This window comes from Prionailurus bengalensis, chromosome B4, assembly GCF_016509475.1.
Source record: "Prionailurus bengalensis isolate Pbe53 chromosome B4, Fcat_Pben_1.1_paternal_pri, whole genome shotgun sequence".
NCBI lineage: Eukaryota > Metazoa > Chordata > Mammalia > Carnivora > Felidae > Prionailurus > Prionailurus bengalensis.
The window spans coordinates 46,770,532-46,798,293 of record NC_057358.1 but is presented as its reverse complement, the minus strand read 5'-3'; the positions used below and the strand labels follow the sequence as shown (position 1 = coordinate 46,798,293).

Here is a 27,762-nt window from a genome sequence, read left to right as displayed (position 1 = left end):
ACAGGCTTCCAATGCTATAGATTGTAGCACCGAATTGTGAGTTTTCATTTTATCCATCAGCCAGAGTTTGAGTTCTCTGAAGGAAGGGACCAAATTTTAGGTTCTTTTTCTTTCTCACAGGGCCTAGCATATGGCTGGACACAACATATATACCTTATATATGTTTCAATTGATTTGAGTCCCAAAGTTTTACCTTTTTCATCCCAACTCCATCCTGTATCTGTAGAAGGAAGTCTAACGTCTGATCATCAGTGAAATACCCAGGAGTAGGCTGGCTGCAAATGAGAACACAGTGATCAGTGGTGAATAAGAAGAAGAGGAAAACAAGGAATTCTCTTCTCCTGCATTGCCCCACATATCAAGCGATTGTTCTGAGGAATTTTGACACATGGGAAAGCGGATCAGAACGGCAAACACACAGAGGAACATGCTGCAAACCTGTGCAGGCCTTGCAGGCTCAATGTCCAGGAAGGTGTCAGATTTTGCCCCCGCAGCAGGACAAGGCCTTGTCTGGCTGTAATCAGGAGGTTGCTGCAGTTGGAATCAGGTGCCTTCACCATCTGGAGTAGCTCGACACCATCACTGAATTAAACAAGAGCCCAACAGTTAGCCTCCAGCTGGGATGAGATTCCCAACCCACCAGCTTGGGCTTTTGGTCTTGGTACTCTTGTATTCATCTCCCACCATTATCTCATCAGGTGGGCACGCTGTCATTCCAGGGAATGTCAGTTTAGAAACCAAACATCCCTAGAGAATTTATGCAAGTTCAAAAGGAACTCCCAGGAGAAGGGCTGCAGAGCCATATCTCTGATGTTAGACACCCTGGGAAAGATAACAGAGCCAAGGATAATGGCGAGGAAGGCGGATGGAAACCTGGACAGGAGGCCTGAAACTGTCACTAAGCTTGGACAGCAACTCACTTGACACTGCATCAAATTATTTCTCTGTCTGGACAACTGGGACGATTCTATTTAACAACTGCCAAACTGACTGAAACAATGTGATACTGCCAGAGAAAATGCTAGAAAATGATTTGAAACTTCTGACAGAATAGAATGAAGACAATTACCATCCAGGCCTGGGGTTAAATGGGTAAAATCCACTCCATGTGGAAAATGGCATGCTTTGGATTAAGAAATACACAAAAATAAAAAATAAGATTTCATGGATGCTAGCCTTGCTTCTGCCAAAATGAGTTTTTAACTAAGAGAAAAACACAGAAAAAGAGTAGGGCAGATGCTTCAGCACAGTTTTACAAGAAGGTATTTTAAATAAATCTGTCTCCCTACCTGAAGGGTTCCCAATCTCACCTATCCCACTCTCAGAACCCTAAACAAATATCCTTCTTTGCAACCTATGTGCAGAGTGATCACAAATCATGACCCCCAACACATAGCTATCAACACATTATGTTACCAAGAAACTCACCAGACCAGAAGATGGTATATTAAGGGCAGCACTGTTTCCCCCCAAACTTCTGCCCACTTATTCACCAGCCCAACCAAACTTGGAGACTCCATAACACATGAGATCTCAGATCTCACTGTGACAAAGTCAGACATCTGCCCTACCTGTAAATGTCAATGAGCTCAGACAGGTTGATAGATCTTCGCTTCTCCCATTCTGGCTCTTCTATCTGCAGAGAAGGTGGTAAGCTGTCTCGATTTTGGGCCTGAACAAAAATGTCCCGCAGGGCGACAGCTTGGATATTTCCTAGCACCACAGGAAGAACCAACACTGAGAAGTTGAATTTACTAGAACTCTCCCAGGGTGAGGATCTGAGCAAGAGACACAGAGCCGAATCAGATGGGTCTAATATAGCCCACCCAGTACATATCCAACATGGAGTAACTGGAGAAGTGATTAAGCGGATGCTGCACAGTCTTTGGAGAAGGCAGCTGAGAAAAGCAGAGTTAATAACCCGCAATGGGTGGGGGAGAGTGAGAGGCCCCTGGGACAGGAGGTGGCAATAGGGCTGGTGACAGCAATTCCCGAGCTTTCATTGTCTCAAAAGGGAAGCCTAACACACACACACAGATGGGGAACAGCAGCAAAAGTACACTTAATTCTTACCAAAGCCAAAAAGGATATAGACAGCCCCGTTTGTGGTGACGTAAACCTGAGGACCAATCAGATTCCCCACGCCCACGATGTTGTACTTCACAGGTCGGCCCACCGGACTCCCTGTCCGGCCAGACACCAGCAGAAAGCACAGATCTGGCTGAAGAAGCAAAAAAACGGGAGTCAATAGATGTCATATCGTCTCCTAATCGAGTAGCTTCTACAGAAGTCACTGCGCTCTGATTAGCTAAGGGTTCAGAAACACTTCCCAAAGTTGCACAGCACAAAGCCAAACCTGCTTCCCTTTTTTTCCCTGGAAGCAAGAAAATGAAGCCAATGTCCCATTCCTTGTTACATACGTGCAAAAAGCATCTTCATGGTAGCTCAGGCAATTTCTCTGAAGCATGGTTGTTGCTGATTAACAGTCTTCTGAGGCACAGAGTTCTAGCCGAGAGCTAAGTATAGGACAGCTGACTGCTGGGTCTCTATTCTCATACCCAGAAATCCCCAGTAATATTTGGTCCCAACTAAAATCAACACGGGCAGTCTCTCCCATCATAACATTACATGTCTAGCCTGGCCACTATCAACCCTCAAGCAGAGATCAGCAAACCTATCCTGTGAAGAGTCAAAAGGTGGATATTTTAGGTTTTGCAACTCAGATGATTTCTGTAGCAACTAGTCAACCACCATAGTGTGAGAGCAGCCATCGATAATAATAAATGAAGAGGCATGACTGTGCTCCAATAAAACTTTAGAAAAACAAGCAGTGGGCCAAATCTGGCCTGCAGGTCAGTTTGTCAACCCTGCCCTAAAGGGTTTTCTTTAGGAATAGAGTCACCGGTCACTACAATATGAGGATTGTAGTGATATCCTGACTTAAGTAAAGCTTTTGACGAAGTTTAGCATCATGAATTCTTCTGGACAAGACAAAAAGATATGGTTTTCAGTGTACCTAGAGTAAGAGTCAATGTCAATCCAGAGGGAGACTTTTGGTGGGATGTCACAGCACTCTGCCATTATCCCATTGCTACTAATCATTCTCATCAAAGACTTGAATGCATAGCTTATCTCAAGCTTATCACAGAACTGAAAGTGATAGCTAATATGCTATATGACAAACTCAAAATTCAAAGAAGTGTTAGGCTTGGAAGATGGGTCAAAATCTGAAAGAAGAAACGGGGCCACTAATGAGTTGATTAAGTAAAAGGTGTGGGTGCTTTAACGGATTATAAACAAAAACTAAATCTTAGAAAAGCTATCGCAATCTTCAGCTGCATTAATAGAAATATAAAGCCTATATCTAAAGAAGTAATAATTTCCCTATGCTGGTAAAACTGGCTATATCACAAATAGAATATTGTTTTCAGATATGGGTACCACATTTTAAAAGAGATATGGATAAAATGGAGCGCAAAGGAAAAGAAAGCAAGAAAGAGAGGGGTCTAGACTTCATTTTGTACAGAGTACAGTATAAGAAATTGGGGGTAGCCTTAGAGTAGCAGGTGTAGTGGGACGAGGCTAAGGGCTAACAGGCCTACATGAAAGCATGTAGAAAGAGGATTCGATTCTTTCAGAGTAGCTCTGTGGGGCTGAAGCTGGAACAGTGAGTGGAAGCTATGAGAAAACAGAATTCTCACCAATGTGACAGAATTTTCTTGACCTGACCAAAAATGAAATGAACTGCCTTACAAATCAGTGATATTCCCATTAGCCTGAGTACTCATGGAGAATATGGATGCCAATGTGTCTAGAATACCGTATCAGACTATAGCACAGTGGAAGAGGGTTCACCACATGGCTTTTAAGGTCCCTTCCCACCTAGAAGATCCGAACTGTTCTAGACCAGATCAGTTCCTCTCACCCCAAACCAGGTCCCACTGTCCCAAGCCCACCTCACTCTAAACCCAGATCTAAGAACAGAGTCACTCTTAAGTCATAGACCTCGTATGTTCTATTCCTCAAGAAGAGAGAGCCTTCTATACTGTAGCTTAGAGTAAACCAGCTTAAGTTTCCCAGGTTCTTTGTTGCTGGCATCGTGGTCAAGAGAGGTCAGTAGAAAGATGAGGCTACTGCTGTAAACCCATTGCTTCACTAAGATTTTTTTAACCTATCAACCATCTATCAACCATCTATCAACTTTTCAGGCAGAATGTGTAAGTAAGTAAATTCTGTGACACAAGTTGGGTGATACACTTTTTTTGCTGTTTGGTTAAGAAAAAAAAAAAAAAAAAGCACAGAGTTGGAGCAGACAAGAAGCTAATTCCTCTAATAGAGGCTACCTCACTACGGAGGGTCCTTAGAAGCCAGAACCTCTAGCCTGTCAACCACCTCTGGCTAATAAGAAGCCAAATGGGGTATTAAGGCCGAGATTTTTAAATTTATCCAGGATATAGAAACTTTTTCAATTTCTTCCTATGCCTCTGCTAACCATACTTCCATTGAAAAGAAACTCCCCATACTTTCCACTTTGGCACCTTCAGATAATCACTCCCTGATGGGCATAGTCTTCAAAAATTTCCCTACACCCTGGTCTCTTTATTCACAATGACTGTAGTAAAAAAGGTTATGTAAACAATAGTCGAGTTTTGGGTTCAATCTACTTTGAGACCAACTGGCTAGCTGAAGAAAAACTAACAGAAAGCACCCTTAAAACAAACTAGCCTTCAGAAATTTACCTAACTTCTTTGTTTTCATCTTACAAAGTATCGCCAGGTGTCCTAGAGCAGTGCTCCTCAACACTTGTGATTGGTGAAGCACTCTCAGTTAGTCTCTGGTGCTCCTGGCAGAAAACCATAAAACACTGATAGATTTCGCGCTATTCTAAATAATTTTACTTGCAGATTTTATAACCATACTCCACGTATATGCATTACAAAAATCACAGCAGCAAACACAAGGTCTACTAAAAATTAACATATGCTACCAAATAAAGCAAAATCATCTACATCCACAGTTTTCCATAAATATTATCTGCCAATTGTTCCTGGCAAACTCACATAGGAAGTCTGAGAAAAAGACTTAGAGGAACTCTGACACAAGCTTGAGGAAAAGCTTTCGGAGTAAAAACTTAAAGTTGAGATAAATCTGTTCGTTAACATATTCTTTCCTGTGAATCAGGAGGGAAAACTACTATTATTTTAACTGTGCACAGAATAACTAGTTCCAGTACCCCACAGCTCCAATAAAGCAGAATTGAGAAGCGTAATTTAAGGACCAACGTACTAGACTCAAAGTCTGTATTATCATAGCCTCCGTTACAACTATCCTTTCTTAGGTCATTGTTGTTATTACTTATTCAATTTACAACATGCTCTATGTACATGAACTATCAGCCTATCTTATTGTTTTATGTAAAATTAAAATTAAGTATACATAACTAACAACACAAACACATGGTCCAATAGGCACTATGTTAGGCACTTAAATACATTAGTTCCAACTTTTACAACAATCCTGTGAGTAGACAGAACCTTCCCATGTCCAGGGCCCAGCTGGATCCCATGGCTTGCCCACGGCCACACAGCTACAGCAGAGCACGAATTGAAACACAGACCTATTTGGCTCCAGAGCTCTACCATGTCACAGTCAATGGGAACATAATGAGGCTGCCGGGGAAAACGAGTTCATGATCGTAATTTATTCATTAACTCTCACAAAGACTATTTGCTTAAACCCAAGCCCTCGTAAAAAGGTTTCAAGCAGCATTTATAAGAACAACACTAGGAGCTGACTAAAGTTGGAACATTTCCTATGAGAAACACAGACCATTTAATATAGGGCATACCTGCAATTCCCCAATGGCCAGGACTACAAGATCTCGAACACCATCTTCATCCAAGTCTGGCAGCACCACCCCTGGGGCAGCCAGGGTACCGTTGGATAAGTAGTTTGGGTTTAAAGTCCAAATGGCTTTCCCTAGGGGAGGGCAAAGAGGCTGATCACAATTGACAGCTTTCGGACTCTGGAAAAGGCAGACGCCATGCTCCCAGATCAGAAAAGAGAAACCCAATGGGCAAACGACAGACAGCAGCTCTTCCTTACTTTTTTAGTTTTTATCTTACAGGGGACAAACGGAGCAGGGAGTGTAAGCTGAAATCCTCAAGTGTCTGACTCATAAACCTGTGTGATAACTTCATGCCTAGATTTTTTTTAGATAAAATAGAAGTGCTGAAGTCTCTTCAAGAAAGAGGAGCCCACTTGTCTGGGGCAGAGAAACTGATCTGTAAGAGATTATTACAACTATCAAGGAAACATCCAGGGGCAGCCAGCCAGACCAAGTCTCCCTCCCGCTACCACATGTTCACATGAGCAGGGAAATTGTAGAAGGTTTTCAAAATGACTTCACTTCTGGAGTTAACTCACATTTAAATTTTTTTCGCTCAAAGTTACCCCACTACCAAACTCCAACCTCTAAAACTGGGAAGGTTGCTATGCATTCATTCAGCTTCGCTCAAGTCCAAGCAATACACTTATGGTGGTGTCGGGGGCCTTCATTATATTTGATTCTCTTTCACTCCTTGTGTCATGGATGTCTGAGTATAATAAGAAGTCAAAAGGCCAAATCAACATGCATCAACAAACCTTAGTTTCTTCCCTGACCTTTGCTGAGGTGGTTAATGGCCAAGTTTACACAGGGACCCTGTATATATCAGATACAAGAGACAGAGCTTGGCTGTCTTTTGTACACAGCAGGAAGACTAGAAACCAAAAGCCTCAGGGTAGTTTCTGTTTGGGCAATTCAGTTTAGCCCCAACCTAACACCAAACAGGTTTAACCGTGGATCTATTACTCAATCTATTCAAACCCTTTCTCTATCTATCTTAATACTCACCTTCCCAAGTAGTAAAATCAGATTTTCCATCATGCGACAGTGGTAAGGCCCCTTCCACACGAGACTGTTCTGACCAGAGACTGTGACTCACTGGAATAGAGGCTTTTGTGGAAAGTGATCTTTACCTGATGTCGCATTGAACGCACTGAACATCTTATGCGTCCCTGTCACGAGGCAGATGGTTTCAGCCACACTTCCCGGTATCAGATCCAAACATGTAATATCTCGGGCCTCCTCGGGGAGGGGACTCAACCAGAGTGTGCTGCCATTCATCCCCGAAAGGCACACAAGGATAGCAGCTGGCCTTGAGACACCTAAAAGCACTCGAGAGATACAAGAAAACAAAGGAGACAGAGAAGATAAACAGTACAGGTGAGAAGGAGGCCAGAAAACCAAAAGCAAATGGTGCCGAAGCAGCACCTCACACCTGCGTATTCTGCTCCTCCCCATATTTCTGGCTCCAAGTCTCAACAACAGAGTTCCTCTCATATCTGTTCAACACACTTCTCACGTAAGACAAGAGGTTGTGGACCTCGTCCGGGCCACCTTGTGTGCATGTTGCACCTCCCCCAACACGCTTGTTTACATGTCCGTCACCTCAGCCCCCACTAAATAGCAACACTCATAAGGCTAAAGACTGTCACATTAATTTCTGTATCCTCAGTGCCTCACAAAGCACCTAGCACACACAGCAACCAATCATTTGCTGAATAAAAGACAGGAGCAAAATCTAGAACATGGGAAAGTCACTGCAGAGAACAAAAGCAAGCAAGAGGGTAAGGCATGCTCAGAAAAGTCAGACTGAGCTAGAACATACACAGAGCAGGGGGCAAAGAAATACCCAAGTTCTGAGACACCGGGGTGGCTCAGTCAGCAAAGCCTCCGACTCTTGATTTCAGATCAGGTCATGATCTCACGGTTCATGAGATTGAGCCCTACATCAGGCTCTGTGCTGACAGTGTGGAGATTCCTTGGGATTCTCTTTCTTCCCCTCTCTCTGCCCCTCCCCTGCTCTCTCTTTCTCTCTCAAAATAAATAAATAAACTTGGAAAAAAAAAAAAAAAGAAATACCTGAGTTCTAATCATCGCTAGCAAGTGCTCCCTGAGAGCAGAAAAAATAAAACATTTTAAAAATAAAATCCTGAACATTACACGTAGCAATGATCAGTAGGCCTTCCTGGTCTAGACTCCCATGGAATCAGCTGATATAGCCCCAGTCAGGAAAGAATACTTGGGAAAACTTAATGTCTATGTTCAAGGACAGCTGGTAAGGGATCAGAGTAGCTCATCCCTTTAGTAAATAATCCTTTATGTCACTTAATTAACAATTAGAATAACAACTTTCTCTCTTGCCAGTTTTACATTCACTTTCAGGATAGGGATGCTGACTCATCTCAACACTTTCCACTTCCAGCAACAACCAATATGGACAAAGCAATTAAGTTTTAGAGCTTCCCTGTACCTATTCCTCAGCACTGCTAATTAAATATACAACCAAAAAACAAGAGACAAGCTGTGGCTCACTGTTTCAGACCCTGTTGCCAGAAGCATTGATACACATGACAAATTACAGTAACATATGTTAGCTTCCGGACTTCCCAGGGTTGCTGTGATTAATATACTGTGCTGTCCTTCCTCCTTAAGGACCATCTGAGACTCCAGATCAATTCTCTGAATCATCTTTTTCCAGGTGGTAATGGGTTATCCGTTCCCCACCAGACTGTGGCTCCTTGAGGCAGAGACCACATTCATCTTGTTTAGCTCAATATGACTGGCACAGCTCTATGTAAGGTGCACAGCAGGTATTCAATTCATAGTTGTTGAATAAACGGATGCACAAATGAATAAATAAATAAGTAAATAAGTAACATAATCCTTCTTGTGTTCAGTGGCACAGATCTTTGAACCCACTGGCTGGGGTTATGGGCACAGCAGTTTGACATAAGGGTCAAGGATGTGAACTCCAGAGACTCTCAGCTATACAGTTTGATCCCAGCTCTACCATTTACCAGCTATGGGACTTTGCCAAGTTCCTCAAACTCCCTATGTCGGTTTCCCCATATGCAAATGGGGAACAGGGGGATATTAGTCTACCCCACAGGATTATGTTGAGAGATAAATTTGTTCATAACATGTTATACACTTATACCTGTGCATAGTACACAAGAAGTACCATATGTTAGCTCCAGTGTTTTCATCATCTGTAACAAAATCAGGCTAGTCTGCACTGTGCCCAAACCCATGGCCTTGCCATTAGGAGTCCTGATATATAGCAATCTGTGTAAAACAATAACTAAAAAAAAGTCTCCAAATCTAAAAGGGGAAAGGGAAAATTTTTACTTCAAAGGCTAGTAGTCATAGACAACAAAAATGTAATTAAAGTTCAATCATATAAAAGTCAATTAAAGTCAAAAGTCAACCCTCTAGGCTGAAGTTTCTCTCTGCAAACAGATCTATTCCTAAATTGCTTCTACAGATTACACAAGACCCAGAAAGTTTTTTTTAATAATGTCAGAGAAGAGGGCAGCTTAGCATTCCCTAAAACATACCTAGATGTTTATTCCAGGGCCTGGATGATTAAAAAGTAGCTACTAAGGCATCCTCAGCCTCAAACCAGAGTTCCTGTATCAGTTTACAGACTACAGTTTGAATCCACTTTAATGGATGCTATAGGACAAACCAGAAGCCCCCATGTACCTACACTGAAAATGCAACTTTTTTTTTTTTTTTTTTTTTTTTTTGTAGTTGACATATATCACACACTCAATCAGGTTAAGTTGTGGTAAGGTTTAATAAAGAGACTGTTTACAAAGTTGTGGTCTGGGTACAGACAAACCACAAGGGATAGCACCACCCCTTAGAACTGTTACCACTCCCAGGCACAAAGAGACAGGAGAGGAAGTGATTCCTGAAATGCCAAAAAAGAAAGTCCTATGAGAAGACCACCTTAAGAGAGGATGTGACCTATGATCAAGGATGTAGCCAGCCTGAGTTCACACTGGCAGGAAGGGAGCCAAGGGAATAAATACCCTCCCCTCACTCTCTTCCTCTCCTCCAACTTCTTGCCTGTGCTTCCTATTGGCCAAACCCAATCAGAAGTTGGTAAGCCAGGTAGCCTGTTGACATAATGCCTACTGGTTGGCCTTCCAGTGCAGAGAGCAGGGTGGGAGACCAGAGAGAATGAGAGAGGACTAAACAGGAGGAAAAAGAAAGCACCTGGCCAAGATATATGTGTGTAAAAATATGTTAGAACATGAACAGAAGCTTTCTGCTGGGGATGGGAAGGTCGGATTGGATTAGCATTTACTATAATCTAAGAAGCAATGGAAAATTGGCCAGGAGAAAACTCAAGAACCCTGGGAACTAATGCTGTTCATTGGTGTGTAGACAAGTCACTTCCTCTCTGGATCTCAGCTTCTGTATTATGGGACTGGGCGACCCACTAAAAGTTCTTCCAGCTACAACTCTCCATGATTCTTGCAATGAGCTTTGCTTACACACAGGAGCTTTCCAATAAGGTTAGTCACATATGATAGACCCATGATGACTTTCTATTGACTCCAGATCCTTTTCTATAGTGCCCTTCTGGAGACAACCCTCTGTTTTCTCTTAGTTCACAGCCCCTCCAATCAATGAACTTCTCCTGTAGCAGCCTCTATAAGACATGTGTCTTACCGACCGCACTCCCATTCCTTGAAGTTACGAAGGAGAGAAGTACATCACGCAGGCCATCTCCATTCACATCAGCCAATTCCAACGGAGACAGGTCCCCACCTGATGAACACATAAAAACAAAAAAGTCCTGAGTTAAGTCACCACAAACCAGTTCTCCCAGGTTACAAAGGGAACAGACACAGAGCACTGCCAGCACCTCCCTACAAAATAGGCAGACTTCTGGTTCCTAGATAAGACAGAGTACACACAGTACTGCCTATTCTTCTAAGTGCAGCTCAAGTCCCCAGGCATTACTGAGAAAACAAATGTAAGAAGACTCTGGAAGGCGCAGAGAAGGTAGCATGGCTAGAGATTGCAAAACCCAAGGAATAACAAGGTGATGACTCCCCTGGGCTTTCTTTTGGCCTGAAATGTCCCAGACGAGGTGCTGCAGAAGCTGGCAACCAGAAATGCCAGCAGGTACAGACAAAAAAGGTCCAAGAAAAGCTGGCTCCCCTAGCCAAAGGACCAGGAAAGGAACAGCATAGCAAGACAGGAAAGTTTTAGATGACAAGTGTTCTACACCAACCAAACACCATACAGATAGAACTGTGCCCCCACCCCACCCCCACAGCAAAGGCCAAGTGAGAGCCTAGAGTTCCACTTTGCCCAGCTGTAATAAGGCACCCTTCCCCCACCCCAACCAAGGTCACATCGGAGAAGGCCAGGTGGGGAGCCAGGACTTTCATCCCTGCCTAGTGCCCTCCACACACACAAGGGAAGCCTATAGTTTTACCCCTACCTGGCATGAATGAGGCAGCTCGTGCTGCCCCTGCCTGGGTGGTGTCAGCAGAGGCCTAGCAGGGAGTCTGGGCTTCCCACTGAGCGGTCACAAATAGATAGTGCCACCCTACCCCTCAACAGTGTGGAGTCAGAGGACACCTGCCAAAGTTGGAGAGAACTCATGCACAGCTGGTGGAAGTGTAAATTGGTACAACCACTATGGAAAATAATTTAACGTAAATTGAACACACACACACCTTATGACCCAGCAGTATCACTCACAGGTTAATGCTCTAGAGAAATGTTCACACGCTGCATCAGCAAACATGTACAAGAATCTTCTTAACAGCATTATTCATTTTTTAAAAAATAGAAGTCACCTAAATGTTTATCAACAGTAAAATGAATCAATAAATCATGGGATAATCATACCATGGGGAATCAGTGATGAAAATGAGTAAGGTCCAGTTACAGTATATCAATATTGATGAACGTCAAAAAGCATTTTATAAACATGCTAAACAAAAAGAAAAAACAAGTCACAGAAGCCTGCTTAATTACATTTACACAAAATTCAAAATGGGAAAAATTACTTTACCATGTGGTAAAACTTTAAAGAAAAGTAAAGAAATAATGACACAAAACTCAGGGCAGTAGAACTCCGGCAGGGAGAGGTGGCTTTGGTGAGGAGGGACACATGGAGATTTCAACGGTCTTTATAATGTCTTATTTCTTAAACTCGGTGGTGGATACATCAGTGATTTGTTCCTAGCCTTACCACATATACAAATATTATAAGAGCTCACTTAGAATCATCAAAAAAGGAAGGAAGAGGTGTGCCTGGGTGGCTCAGTCAGTTGAGCATCCAACTCTTGATTTCAGCTCAGGTCATGATCACAGGGTCATGGGATCGAGCCCTGTGTTGGGCTCTGGGCTCTGAGCTGAGTGTGAAGCCTGCCTGCTTAAGATTCTCTCACTCTCTTTCTCTCTCACTCTCTCTCTTTCTCTCTCTCTCTCCCCCTCTGCCCTTCGCCTCTACTTGAGCTCTCTCTCTCTATAAAATAAAAAAAAATTTTTGTTAATAAATTGAAATCTTTTAAAAAAGGAAGACAGGGAGAGATATCCTGTGTGGTGGGAATACAGCATACGTCACATCTACCCAGTCTTGCCTTAAGAGAAAGTAAAGGTGAGAACACAGAACTCATCAGAAGCTAAATCAACTAAAATTAGTGAAGTGTCAGAGGTAAAATATTTCTAAACGAAGATGATGTAGGGGTTTGGGAGTATTGTAGGGGAGGGAAAATTTCTCCCCTACCTTCTTAGGGTTCCTAGCTGGGACTGAGTAATAAAACATAATGAGATAACCGGTTAAGAAGACAGACTGACGAGACAAAAGGACTCAACGTTCACTGAATGAAATTTCACATGTACGTGGGAGCCCCCACAGAAAAATAAAGACCTGGAGAAGTGCTTACGTACTAGGTTGAACAAAGAGTGGTAGCCATGGGAAGGGAGCTAACACGTCTAAAGAGACTAAAGGAAGAGAAGAGTTATTTTAACAAGGTCTCTGTTTGCACAGACTTCTCTCAGCCTCAACCCCCTGTCTCTGTTGATTAGAATGCTTCTTTCCTCCTGGTACTGGGAGGGCATCTTTCACATAGGAGTTTCATCTCCTGCTTCAGGGAAGAATTAAAGGTCAAGGTCAGAGTGCCCTTCTTGCATCTGCTGCTATTCATGTGCCTTCAACTCAAAATAAACAATATTTTGTTTGCTGTGACATATTTTGGGGTGGTGTTCTGAACCCCCGCACCCCAAGGCAGTTCATAAAAGACAGGACTGTTTGGCACTCACAGCTCAGATGGAATCGCATTCTGGACCCAGAGCAAGCTATTTAAAAGAAACCTGCCCCAGAATGAGACAAAATAGCTAGAATTACTTGGGTAGCACCAACCTAACCATTAGGAGCAAGAAAGAAAACTTACCACAAGAAAGCAAGTCGACTTTACTTGAAAGAAATTATTTCAAAATTCAAATTGGGTGAGGCTCCTATAATCGACAAATGCCTGAGGGTCCTACAAAGCCCTGGCCTCTGGTCTGGCCAGGCCTTGAGCCTTACTTTTCTCTGTAAATAGCCCGTCTCACAGCTTTGCTCTCCCCTGACAGTGTTGGCTGTACTGCAAGGACCCAGCAAACCAATGCTCTGTCCTATCTGCATCTAATTAAGACCAACGCCAATAGAAACACAACAGAGCAGCGACCTTCCCAAGCTTCTGGAGCTGTATCAATCTTTTTGTTTTATTTCCAATTTTAACCTCCTAACCACCTCCACACACAGGGAGAGGAATGCTATATGACACACATTTATTTGTAAAGACCTGGAGGGAATTTTCAACGTCATCAGCATACAGTTTTACAGAAGTTTTACAAAATTACATGTAAACTTGAAGTTTTCCACAATTGGGGCTGGAAATCCTGCAACTCACCTCTCTGGGGGCCCAGGTGGCGGCTCCAAGTGCTGTGCAGATCTCTGGGGGGACAGGGGATCAGGAAAGCACATACGAGCACCAGGATCATGGAGATGACCAAAGTTAGCAGGAAGACAGATGTGCGTACGTAAGACACAATGGAAGAGGTTGCCTTCTGCTCCAGGCCCCCAAGAGGTTCTGAGGGGTACCCCTCTGTGGTGACTTCTGAAAGATGCGGCTTTGCAGCCCCCACAGCCTCAGCATCTGAGTCAGGTTCTGGCACTTCTCCCAGAGGGCTCTTCCCGTTTTTGACCCCTCCATTCTTCTGCTGCAAGTTGAGTACAAGGTCATCCTCGCTCTCGTCACTGTCGGCCTGTGTGAGGGGGTCATACTCCCCTAGATCTGGACTTTTCTTCCCTGAAACACAGAAAGACGGAATGTCAGAAAGAACTAGGAAGGAGAAACCCTCAACAATTACATGGCAACTGTGAACAGCTAAAAGAACACACAGAAAACAAAATAACTTAAGTTTACAAACTTAAATCTTGATGGCTATCTATAAAACAGATGCCAGCAAAATGGGGAAAGAATGGGAGGGAAGAAAATCAGTGTTCTAGAATTATGGCTTTTATGACTTTAAAAAATTGGAAAAGAAACAAAGTGGCAAATTTCAAATACCTTTTTAGTTTTTTTTTTCAATATATGAAATTTATTGTCAAATTGGTTTCCATACAACACCCAGTGCTCATCCCAAAAGGTGCCCTCCTCAATACCCATCACCCGCCCTCCCCTCCCTCCCACCCCCCATCAACCCTCAGTTTGTTCTCAGTTTTTAAGAGTCTCTTATGCTTTGGTACCTTTTTAGTTTGAAAAAAAAAACTCTTAATTTGTGTGAATCTCACTAAAGAAAGACATGGCTCTTATATCAACCTTCCATATGCCTTATGTGCAGATTTCCTTTGATTTTCTTAGATCTGTGATGTTCCAAACCTTCCTGGAACTTGCCTAAACTTCAGAAGAATCGTTCTCTGGGCACTGCTTCTCACAGTCGGATATTCGTGGCTTCCTAATGGTCTCCACAGAAACAGCTTGCAAAGTAGAACACTGTCACCTGAAAACTCACTTCTGAGAAACTTCCTATGATTCTAAAGCCCTGTCAGTACATGTTTCAGTAAACACTGTTTACCTTTACAAATGCTGTTCTGACCAAGTATTTTAGGAGGGGTGGGATCAAGCAGGAATGCAGCGGTAAAGGATTTTTCTCAAAGCTGGCTTACACAACAAGCGCCCTGTTTTTACTTAGACCCTACATTTATTTGGGGTGGCTGACAGGTGGAAATTATAGGAGAGCTGAAGCAACACTTGCTCCCAAGCCACTCCTTGACCCTCACCGCCCATGACTAACTGCTTTTATGCCTTTAGTTCATGCTATCACCATGCAAAAACCAAGAAAAAATTTCCAGTGTTAGAAATTGCATGGTAAGTTGTACTAACATAAACTCCATTGTTAAAGCTTTTATTAAGAAGAAATGTAAAGGGGCACCTAGGCTCAGTCAGTCGAGCATCTGACTCTTGATTTCAGCTCAGGTCATGATCCCAGCATCGTGGGATCAAGCCCCACATCAGGCCCCTGTCAGACTCCATGCTGAGCATGGAGCCTGCTTAAGATTTTCTCTCTCTTTCCTTCTGCCCCTCTCCCCAACTCTCCCCTCCATCAATCAATCAATCAATCAATCAATCAATCGTGTTTAAAAAAGAAATATAAAAAAGAAAATACGACCCAGTTAATTAAAAAGGAAAAAAGAAAAATTCTTGATGTTGATCTCTGCCTCTTGTCACTGTGATCTTGGTGATGTCACTCCATATATTATGTCTCATTTACTCAAGACATAATATGAAGCAATAAAACACTATATAGAAACCAATATGGGAAGTAAAATCTTTAGTGTAAAGCTTAGTGCTTGGTACACAGAAAATCAATAAATATTTTATTAAAAAGATAAACATTACACAGATATACTTTATAACATTAAGTATTTTACAAAAAAAAGCACAGGAGATACTGAGCAAACTGGCATTCTATTAACTAGACACTCCTATGTATTTTCACTTTCAAAGCTATTCATTTTATCAACAAATATTGGATTTGTCTTGTAAAGGCACAAATTGTAAGAAAATAGACCAATTATTAGGAATTTAATTCAAAATAGTATTTCCAAATTATGCTATAAAGTCAGTACAGGTTTTAAGCTAATCTTCTACAATTTATATATCTACTCCGTGAACCAAATTATTTTATTAATTAGGGTACCCCATTTTCTAACTGTCCCATATAATTTTAGTTATAATAATCTGCAAACAGAACCATAGGCTGTTATAATAATATATTATATATAATATATATTTATTATATATATTTATATATATTAATATATAAATAGTATATATATTTATTATATATTATATAATTATATATTATATTATATACATAATATAATAATATATTAACTCTAAAACTTAAAACAAAAATTTTTTTAATTAAAAGGATATACCTGATGGGATTCAAAATGTGATATATACATCCCATGGATTACTATCCCACCTTAAAAAGTAAAGAAACTCTAACATGCTATATAGTACAGACGAACCTTGAAGGCATTATGCTAAGTGAAATAAACAGAGACACTGTATGATTCTTATATGAGATATTTATCTAGATTAATCAGATTCATAGAAACAAATTAGAATGTAGTTTCCAGGGCCTGGGAGTATGGGTAAATGGGGAGTTGTTATTATTTAATGGGTACAGGTTTCCCTCACTATCCAAAAGTAGAGTATTCCTGTCAAAATCCTCCTAAGCTGTAATAGCATAAAACAAAGAAGCAATTATCATTAATTTATATGGAAAAATTTTTTGAGCTTTCCCAGACCCAAGCAATAACCTCTCCTAGGCTTTTCTGATACCTCAGGGCACATCTTGCTAATGGATGCACAAAATAAGCTGGGATAAAGCACAGATGCCCCAGACACAGTTCAAAGCCCTGGCGGCTTGGGGCTGAGATGCTGAGGGTGGTTCCCAGGCAAGCAGCTCAGCGGGACCCCTCCCACGGCTGGGGTGAGCGCTGCCTCTCTAATGACTTGCTGCAAAACAAGCACCGAATGCTCTTTTCACTTTTTGCCTTTTTTCACAAAAGCGAAAATCCTCTTTGGATTTCTTTAGGTTAGTGAAAATAGGCACTGACACAGGTCTTCCATAAAAGCAAAGGGATATAATGCAAACTATCAAAGAGCGGGGGATGCCTTACAGAGCTTCAGCTTTGCTAGACAAAGTTCTAGACACTGGTTGCACAACAATGTGAATATGCTTAACAATACTACATTTAAAATTGGTTACATCTTAAACGTGCATTTAAAAATGGTTGAGAGGGTGACTTTTATGTGTATTTTACCATGATTTTAAATTTTTTTAATTAAAAAAAAAAAAGACTATATCTAACAAAGAGGAAATCAAACACCCACCATGCAGTCACTCAGCATACACTTGAACATAAGCAGTATGAGGGAAACTCACTGCCCTCCAATCCAGAAAGCAGTTCCATACACTGATTCGAGAATCTGTTTCTGGCCATTTGCCGATTATCTGCCCTAGTTCTAACTTCTGGGACCCCTCTTCCACATGCAAGTCCTTCAAAACGTGAAGACACCAGTCATAAGAAAAGTATGGCATGGTGTTTAAGAGTTCAAGTCTTTACAGGCAGACAGACAGACAGAGTCAAATCTTGGCTCCATCTCTTTTTAATCATGTGACCTCAATTAATTTCTCAGCTTTAGTGAGCCTTATTCTCCCCATTTCTGAAATGGGGCAATTATTTTTCCCACCTCATGCAACTATTTTTGAGGATTAAATAAGATAACATATGCATGGTCCTTAGGGTCTGGCTTATAGTTGCAGTCAACAAATTTCAGCTTCTATTATTACTGTTGGCATTATTTCTCCCAACTGCCCAATCTTGTCTTCCCCAGGTTAAACGTCTCCACCTCCTTCAACTCATCACTTGAAGAAGCACCGTTTCACGTGTCCTCAACATCCTGGTCGCTCTGCTCTGGACACAATGTGATATGTCAGTGCTTCTTAAAGTATGGTTCTTGGAACTGGATACAATCCCCAGGGTGCAGTCTGACCAGGCCAGCGGAGGGCAGAACCATGTCCTCCCTAATCTAGAGAATATGCTACAATTCGATTACTGTAACCTAATATCTTGCCAGCTTTCTTGGCAGTCACATCACACAATTGATTCAACTCAAACTCCCAAGTATTGTCTACATACACTCAGGTCATCTTATATAACGGTACAATTGGATTTTTAGCATCAAGTGAAAAATTTAGCATTGATGCTTACGAAATTCAACCTTGCTTGTCAGTTGCCACCTTGCAACAAATATACCAGTCTAAAACAGTCAAAGTAAAACCCTTACTAAAATATTGGCTAACAAAACAGTTTAAAAGAAATGCATTTTATGATATCACACACTATCACAGGCAGGAAGAGAACTTGGCTGCATATGCTACAGAAACTAGTAAAATCTTTACTAAACCTATAAAACTAATTTGCAAGCATCCTTTGAAAATCAGCTGCTCTTGAAATGGTCTCTGTAAAATACTATATACTTCCAGTTGATGATAGCAAAGGAAAGCCTTTCTGTCAGTATTCGTCCAAAACTGGGGGGTGGAGGGAGGGGTGTAATAAAATGGGAGAAAAGAAAACAACCACATTCCCAAACTACAATTTATGAAAAATTGTTGCCAAATGCAGCAAAACTTGTATCCTATTGAGGAAGCACAGTAAGAGTAGATGCATGCATCTCAGGTCCCCACCAGTGAGCAGAGTTCACAGAGTTAATAATGACAACAATAAAGATGATGGCAATGATGCTAACTGAAAAGGAGGAGTGCCTACTATCCTGGGCACTGGTCCAAGCATGTACATGTTAATTCATTCCATCCTCATGACAACCCTGGAAGGTAGGTATCGTTGTTGTTGTTGCTGTTGTTGTTGTTGTTGTTATTCCCATTTTACCAACAAGAAATGAAAATATAGAGAGATAAGTTGCATAAGATCACAGAACTAGGGAGAAAGAGAGCCAGGATTCAAACTCAGGCAATCTGACTACAGAATTCACAATCCTAACCAATCAATTGTATTACCTCCCTTGTTCCATGGATATATAGCCAAACTGGTTATTTCTTGCTTAGAAAGACCAAGTCTGGGGTCCCAAAGGCATCGATGGGCCCCATTCAACACCATAGACTCAAAAGCAAGGTAAGAGTAAATGAGAACGGCTTCTATGTTTACAGGAAGCAGGCTGTCAGCCTGGCAGGTAAGAAAAGTAGCTGTAGACAGTCAGACCTGAAGAGGGGGATTTTTTTTTTTTTTTTTAAACAGGCTGGGGCCCAAGTAGATTAAATTCTAGCTTCTAACTGCCCTGGCTCACTCCCCCAGCCTCTGCCTGCATGTCAGCCAAGAGCTAGCTATAAAACAAATGACCATTAAATATGATTTACAATCAGAAAGAAGCCATCATTAGTACTTATTCTATGAGATACTTCAAAGTTCTGCAAATATTCAAGAAAGAAGTTACAAAAAAACAGCCAACAAAATCTACTGAGGAACCAATGCTGGACAAATTATGCCACAAAATGGAAGAAATAATGAACAGATACTTCCCCAGGGAATCCAAGAAATTAAAGAAAACAGTTTCTCTGAAATAAGAGTACACACACACACACACACACACACACACATAATATTTCTAAGAATAAAGGACAACTGAATAGAGAAGATGAGAAGTAAACAAGCAGGGCTCAGAAAAACAATGGAAAAATTAATAAAACAAGTTTAGAAAAGATACTCTTACTGGAATGAGCAAACGGGCAGACATGGCTGAAAAGAGTCCGAGATATAAAGGGCAGACTGGTGGAAAATCAAGCAAAATGAAATGGAAACAAGAATGGCTGGTAGTTCCAAGCACTTAGTATGCCCTCTTCCACACCCTTTTACTGCCTTATCTCTGCAATCTTCATAACAACTTTTGGAGACAGAAACATTATTATCTCCGTTTTCAAGATGAAGAAACTGAGGTTTGGAAGTTTAAGTCACTGGGCCCACAGTTAAACAGCAAGTAAGCAATAATGCAAGCATTCAAATCCAGGCAGTCTGGTTTTGAGGTCTCCCATGGAAAAGATCAAGGCTTTCAAGAAGACTAAAAAGGCATAGATACAGACAGCAAAAGTGACCCAATATATGCGTAACTGAAGAAGACAACGGAAAAGAAAATGGAACAAAAAACAATAATTAAAAGACATGCCAAACAAGCTCCTGTAATATAGCAAGACCCAAAATGGTAAAGGGTACACTGAGTCCCAAGAAAAACTGATACAGAATAATCAATACTGAAATATATTGCAAAAAAGGGGCTAAATTTCAAGGACAAGAAGAGAATCATATATGAGCAGCCAAGCCAAGGGAAAGAGAATCCAGTCACTAAAGATGGGAACAAAAACCAGGCTAACTTAGTAGTGCAATTGCTGGGTTGTAGGGTTTTGAAGGGGCACATGCACCCCAATGCTTACAGCAGCACTATCACAATAGCCAAAGTATGGAAAGAGCCCAAATGTCCATCTACGGATGAATGAATAAAGATGTGGTGTATACACACACACACACACACACACACACACACACACACACAATGGAGTATTACTCAGCAATCAAAAGGAATGAAATCTTGCCATTTGCAACTACATGGATGGAACTAGAGGATATTATGCTAACTGAAATTAGAGAAGGACAAATATCGTATGACTTCATACATATGTGGAATTTAAGATATAAAACAGATAAGCATAAGGGAAGGGAAGCAAAAACAATATAAAAACAGGAAAGGGGACAAAACATAAGAGACTCCTAAACAGAGGGTTACTGGAGGGGTTGTGGGAGGGGGGATGGGCTAAATGGGTAAGGGGCATTAAGAAATCTACTCCTGAAATCATTGTTGCACTATATGCTAACTAACTTGGATGTCAATTTTAAAAATAAAATAAAATAATCAGGCTAACTTCTTATCAGTAACCTACATTATCAAAAGATAGTGTATTTTTCCAGACGTTACACAAAGCCCAGCTTAATTATTCCAGACTATAAACTTGATCAGAGAACTCCTACGTAAATACGTTTGCTATCTGTCACAGAAAGACAAGGCATTGTGAAGTATAAAGTACACCAACTTGCCTGAAGTTATAATCATGATCAAAATCACACTTCAGAAGGCAGGGCACTTTAGCACTCTTTTCTCTACTGATCACAGCCACCACCCATATTTTTAATCAATGAAAGGTTTTCAAAGAATAAAGGAGAGGATACTGATTTCATAATGTATCAACATAAATGAGCTTTCCACAGCTATCACTTTTCACGTTAGGAAGACTGAGGATGCCAGTTAAACAGCATTCCCAAAATGGTACAGAGGAAAATAGGAAGGAAGTCCAACTGTATCTTCCCCAGGTATGTTCAGGAAAATATGGTGGAAAACACACCATTCTGTGATATGTACTATACACAGACTACACTCTACTGCAATTAAAGGTAAATCACATCATAGATTAGATTATCCAGGACCCATAACGATTCTAAATTACACATAATAAAACAAATCGTTACAGTAACATTGAGCTCTGATATACCTTTCAGGCTTTGACCTTCAAACTTTAAAATGGACTAAAAAAATATTTACTTAAGATAAGTTGTTCCACAGGCTGCTTTATGAATGTCACATTGTCCTTCCGTTACTAATTTACCCTATCATATGCATGTGAGCCAAACATCTTTCCATCTTGGGCTTAGTGGAAGGGTAAGAGACTGAAATAGATTCCAAGCAACTGTCCTTTCTTCACCAACTTGATGACATCTGTCATTAGCTCACTGTTACATTAGGCCTTCCTTCAGGAAGCACATTCCTAAATGAGCCTGGTGCTAACAAAGATGATAATAAGAACTAACACTTACTGAATAATAACAAACCTCTTCAGTACATCCATTTCTTCTACTAAGACAAATAATCCCGGGGTGCCTGGGTGGCTCAGTCAGTTAAGCATCCAACTTCGGCTCAGGTCATGATCTCACGGTTCATGGGCTCATGCCCCGTATCCGGCTCTGTGCTGACAGCACAGAACCTGGAGCCTGCTTCAGATTCTGTGTCTCCCTCTCTCTCGTCCCTCTCCAGCTCGCAGTCTCTCTCTCTCAAAAATAAATAAACTTTGGGGGCGCCTGGGTGGCTCAGTCGGTTGAGCGTCCGACTTCGGCTCAGGTCACGATCTCACGGTCCGTGAGTTCGAGCCCCGCGTTGGGCTCTGGGCTGATGGCTCAGAGCCTGGAGCCTGCTTCCGATTCTGTGTCTCCCTCTCTCTCTGACCCTCCCCCATTCATGCTCTGTCTCTGTCTCAAAAATAAATACACGTTAAAAAAAATTTTTTTTTAAATAAATAAACTTTGAAAAAAATTTTTTTTTATTTTTTTTAACATTTATGTATTTTTGAGACAGAGAGAGACAGAGCATGAACGGGGGAGGGTCAGAGAGAGGGGCAGACACAGAATCTGAAGCAGGCTCCAGGCTCTGAGCTGTCAGCACAGAGCCTGACGCAGGGCTCGAACTCACAGACCGCGAGATAATGACCTGAGCCGAAGTCGGAAGCTTAACCGACTGAGCCACCCAGGCGCCCCCCAAAAAATTTTAAGCCAAATAACCCCATGAGGTAAATATGAAGCAGAGTGTGCAGTACCTAAAGAATTTTCCATAATAATAGTATTACGACACATGAACAAACTAAAGCTTAAAAAGATTAAATAACCAATCTGGTAAACACTGGACTTGAACCCAAAGCTGTGTCATGCTCTTAGTTACCATTCTAGTCTGCTTCCTTACACATAGAAATAGTGAGGATGTCACTGTGGTGATCATTTTGCAATATATACAAATATCGAATCATTACGTTGTATACCTAAAACTAATAGGATGTGTCAGTTAGACTTCAGTTTAAAAAAAAAGAGACGATGTTAACTAAGGTAACATAACACAGTAGCCCAAACTGGATAACAGCCTCACAGTCCCAATCACAGGAAATCCAAAAAAAAGTTATTAAGAAGGCAACTTCTACCTAAAAACTAAAAATTGTATTTGGGGCAGTGGGGAGAAACGACAAAAGGGAGACAAGCAAAAGTACTAACAAAAACAAACAAAAGAAACCACAACCCACATCATCAAAGAGAACACATGGCCATTGCACCTGGGCCTTTAAAAGTATGGAACATACCTGTCTCTTCAGGTCCAAGGCGCTGTTCAAACACAGGCCCAAGGTCCAGACTATACTTTCCCTACCCTGTCAGCTGACTGAGTTACTGCAACTGAATACTCCAGGGAGTGATAGTGTCACAGCCTTACAACGTGAGAATGCAAAAGAGCTCAAGAGTTTCAAAAGCGTTTTTCTTGCATTCCCATCCTTAGAGAAGAATAATTATCTATGCTGGGAAAAAAGAAAAGGAACTTAAAAGAAATAAATCTAAATATGTCTGATATCTCATTATCCTTGGAGAGGATATCATCCTACACTAAGGATATACAAAGGTACTCTCTTTAAAGTTAATTAATCCTGGGGCGCCTGGGTGGCTCAGTCAGTTGAGTGTCTAACGTGTGATTTCGGCTCAGGTCATGATCCCAGGGTCGTGGGATGGAGCCCCACGTCCAGCTTGGTGTGGAGTCTGCTTAAGATTCTCTCTCTCTCTGCCCCTCTCCCCCACTTGTACTCTCTCTGCATTCTCTTAAAAAAAAAAAAAAACTAATCCTGCAGGTAAAGGCACACATCCACCCCCACTTTATTCCAATGTTACATACACATTCCAAGACAGATATTATCAATGTCCCTTCCAATGTTCTAATGAGCCCATGTCAGGGGAAAAATGTCTCAGGTCATGAAGTCTGGGGACAGAAATGCAAATTCATACCCAACCCAGTGTCATCCATGGCACAATGTGGCAGCAGGCTGGAAGCTCCTTTAGAATAAAGTCCCTGTGATACACCCTGTGATGCCATATGCTGGATTATCCACCAGACACCAAACTAGCACTTTCTTCTGATGCCAGTGAAAGCAACTGTTTTTCCTACTAACCCTGCTTTTCCCACTATCACCGTATCAGCAAATACATGTTTGCAGCTTAATGTTTAAAATTTATTTGGGCAGGACAAATATACTCTTATTTTAAAAAGCAAGCTTGTAGCGGCACAGTCCCATTCTGGAGGTTTAAGCGAAAATTTTTAAAAACTTGAAGCTGCTGCCCAAAGTACTGAATTAGCTCTAGAAGTTGTCGACACTACCAGTGTGCCTCCTTAAAGAACATTCCACAATTTATCTGCAACTTTCAGGGGCCAAATCCTTTCCCTCCTCAATACTTAGCCTTGAGAGCCAGAGGCTGATCAATAGGAATCAAACCCCAGGATCTAGAATCAAGAGACCCCAGAGGTTCTAGTCCAGGCGTTTCCAATACCGTTTTTGCGACCTTGGGACAAGTCAATTAGCCAAATAACTCTCATTTTCCTCTTCTGTAAACCAGAAGGGGTAAACACCTGTCCCGCTTACCTTATGGCTGCGTCGGTGTTGTCATTAAGTGGAGAGGCTGCTCCAGAGGGTGGCCCGCTGTCCTACAGCTCCTGTCCCCCCTCGCCCGCAGAGCCAGCCCAAGACAGAAAGAGCTGGGGACCCTGCGGTATGTGGTCCGCGGCGCTCAGGAAAGGATGCTCCCCTCATCAGCCCTCCCTTTGGGATGGCGGCGACGCGCGCTCTGACTGCCGCCCTCGAAGCAACGCCCGCCTGCTCCAGGCCACCAGCCCCGGGCGCCTCCAGCGCTCCCTCCCTTGAGTCTCCCAAGCTCGCCCCGCGCCCGCGACCCCCGACCAGCCTGGCGCCCCTCTCGCCCCCTGGTGGTGACAGACCCCCAGCCCGTGGGGGCTGCACCGGCTCGCCTCCGCGCGCCTGCATCTACGCTGGGGCTGGGGCTGGGGCCAGGCCCCGGCCGGCTTTGCCTCCAGCGCCTTGCCTCCCAGTCTCCCCAGGGCCCGCGGGAGCAGGGTGGTCGCGAGGCTGCGACTCCTTACCCGGGAGCTTGAGCGCCCTGGACAGCACAGTCGCCATGGCGGAGGCCCCGGTGCGCGTGCGCGCGCCCGCGTCCTGCCGGGAAGTGTAGTTCGCAGCGGGCCGTGCGCGGGACTGGGACCGGGGAAGGTGGGAGCCGCGAGGCAGAGCGGAGCCCGGGGAGGCGCGGGGTTGCGGCACCGGAGTCCACGTGCACGCTTCTGCCCGCTCTCCTCCCGCCCACTAGGAGCCAGATCCTTTTCCCGGCAAGTCACTTCACTGCTCCGAGTCTCACTTTCCTGCTCAGTCAAATGGGGAAATAATAACTACCCCGGAGGCTTGCAGTGAGAATGGAATGAGATAGCAGGTATTAAAGCAGGCACTGGTTGTGAAATGAGCCTGGGCTTTGGAGTTAGGCGGGATTTGAATCCTACCTGCATACCTTGCCAGCTGGGCCATCTTGGTCAAGTCACTTGGCATGACTAAGCTTCAGCTTCGTTTTTTAAATGGAGACCCTACCTAATTCACAGGCTTATTGTGAGAATTAGATAATCTGTTTAAGACACAGGGCACACAGTAAGCGCTCAGTAAATGTGTTTCTTTATGTTTCTAAGGTAAAGGGTGAGGTTTCTTAGGCCTCTAACCCTCGTCTGGTGTTTCCAGTTCTTCACAGGTATCTACTGGACACCCTACCCTGCAGCTTCTGGCTTGAAGGGTGTAGGAAGCAGGAACTGACCTGCTTCTTCCCCACAGACACCAAGAGATCAGCATTTTAGCGCAGGATTGCTGAAGATGTTATTTATCTTAGACTTGGGACGGGTCTTAGAGGTCACCTAGTCCACCGTCCTTGTTTCTCTGAAGAGAAAACTAAGATCTAGAAAGATGATGTGACTTCTTAGTGTCAAACAAAAGCTCTAAGATACCTCTCTCTTGGGCTCTGCCCCATTCCCATGAGAAACCGTCAGTGGGTATCCTGTGCGTGTAATTCACATCCCATCACCCTTTTCCACTCAAAAACATGTCATGGACTCTGACAGGGCACAGAGTCTGGGGACAGGCCACTGAGTTTGAATCCCGACTCCACCATTTCCTAGCTGCCAGATCTAGGGCTTCTTGCTTAATCTCTCTCTGCCTCAATGTCCTCATCTGCAAAATGAAATAGTTCTAATCCCACAGAGTTGTCCTGAGAATTAAATGGATACATGCAAAGCACTTAGAAGAGTCCTGGCACCTAGTACCTGTCATATAAGTGTCAGTGCTTCTTTTTATTAATAAGTGATTAATTTTTGACAACTTAATAATTTAATAACATAAATTTAATAATAACGGATTGGTAATTTATCCATTTATTCTTTCAGAGTTCTACAATACCCCAAATGTTTACTCTTTGCCATATCTCTGGAGGTATGATTAAAAATCATATTTTACATCTATGTAGGTCATCCTGGACCAACAGCACTACAGATCACAGTAAGCCAGTAGTGGCTTGCCTGATACCAGATTAGCTAATTAGAACACATTCTTGAGATATGGAGACTGAGGAAAATAACTTTAAAGTGAGCAGGATGCGGGGCGCCTGGGTGGCTCAGTCGGTTGAGCGTCCGACTTCAGCTCAGGTCATGATCTCGCAGTTCGTGAGTTCGAGCCCTGCGCCAGGCTCTGGGCTGACAGCTCAGAGCCTGGAGCCTGTTTCAGATTCTGTGTCCCCCTCTCTCTCTGCCCCTCCCCTGTTCACGCTCTGTCTCTCTCTGTCTCAAAAATAAATAAACGTAAATAAATAAATAAATAAATAAATAAATAAATAAATAAAGTGAGCAGGATGCAGGATATGTCAGTGTTAGCTGCAGAAGAACAAGAACTTGAGTTTCTAGGAGAAAGCAGGTGGGCTGGAACAGCCAGGGTACACAGAAAGGAGAGAGATAATCTATCCACTTTTCATAGTAAAAGGGTATATGCTTCTTATGTGACGGAAGTAAAAGTATACAGCTTACAGTTTGATTAAAATTCTGCTTCAAAGGGCATAGTCACCAAAAGCACCAACGTGTGTACATAATTACCTGTGAGCACATAAACGCGGGTGAATGTACACATATCCCAGAGCTGTGTCCTCTCCGGCCCCTCAGCTTTCCATGCCTAATCTTTGTGGCATTTACAATCTCCCTATAATCACCCCAGCTTTGCCCAAATGATTTTCAGGGGGAAGCAGATCGCTGAAGACTCCTTCTCAGCTCCCTGAGCGGTCCCCCCTCTTTGTTTTCCTTGGCCCTTCCAGAAATCTCTTCCATCCTCCACTTTTTTTTTTTCATCTTAACACAGGACCCCCAGCTTAGAACATTGTTTCTCAATTTCAACGTGCTTTGCTTCCAAATGAAGGAAAAAAACCTCAGAGCAACCACCAAATGAATCAAGATCCCGGCCTTTTACAAAGAGGAAACCTGCAAGTTCCTCTCTCGTTACCTGCAGGAATGTGCCTTCAGTGCCCAAACACCCATTGAGGTCACTGTGGAAAACGCAAACATCCTGGGTTTCCTGACTGCCCAACTTGGCTTACCTCCCGGAGAAGTGAAATAAGGGGTGGCCGGGGAGGGATGCCTGCGGACAGCCTAACCTGCCTGAGTGTTGTGCCTGCTACGTGGAGAAGAAATTCTATTTCTGGAACTCATTAACTGAAGCCAGAAGGGCCCCTTCTCTTCTTCCTACATGATCTGCATTGGGAGAGTTCCTTCCCAACCTTCCAAGGTTCTAATACTTGGTAGAGGGGACCCATACTTGCTGCTTCTTATTAC

At 42.6% G+C, this 27,762-nt stretch overlaps 1 protein-coding gene across 1 annotated transcript in view; it reads right to left on the bottom strand.

The window, feature by feature from the left end:
- Positions 1-25,126, bottom strand: part of FAM234B (family with sequence similarity 234 member B) — a 35,444-nt gene extending 10,318 nt beyond the window's left edge. The window contains exons 1-9 of the mRNA XM_043564697.1: positions 25,000-25,126; positions 13,816-14,214; positions 10,571-10,669; positions 7,021-7,209; positions 5,849-5,979; positions 2,074-2,221; positions 1,572-1,713; positions 439-582; positions 194-275 (exon numbers count right to left, since the gene is read on the bottom strand). Coding sequence (XP_043420632.1) covers positions 194-275; positions 439-582; positions 1,572-1,713; positions 2,074-2,221; positions 5,849-5,979; positions 7,021-7,209; positions 10,571-10,669; positions 13,816-14,214; positions 25,000-25,036 — 1,371 coding nt within the window. The 5' untranslated portion in view covers positions 25,037-25,126. The remainder of the gene's footprint in view (positions 1-193; positions 276-438; positions 583-1,571; positions 1,714-2,073; positions 2,222-5,848; positions 5,980-7,020; positions 7,210-10,570; positions 10,670-13,815; positions 14,215-24,999) is intronic.
- Between the last annotated feature and the right edge of the window lie 2,636 nt (positions 25,127-27,762).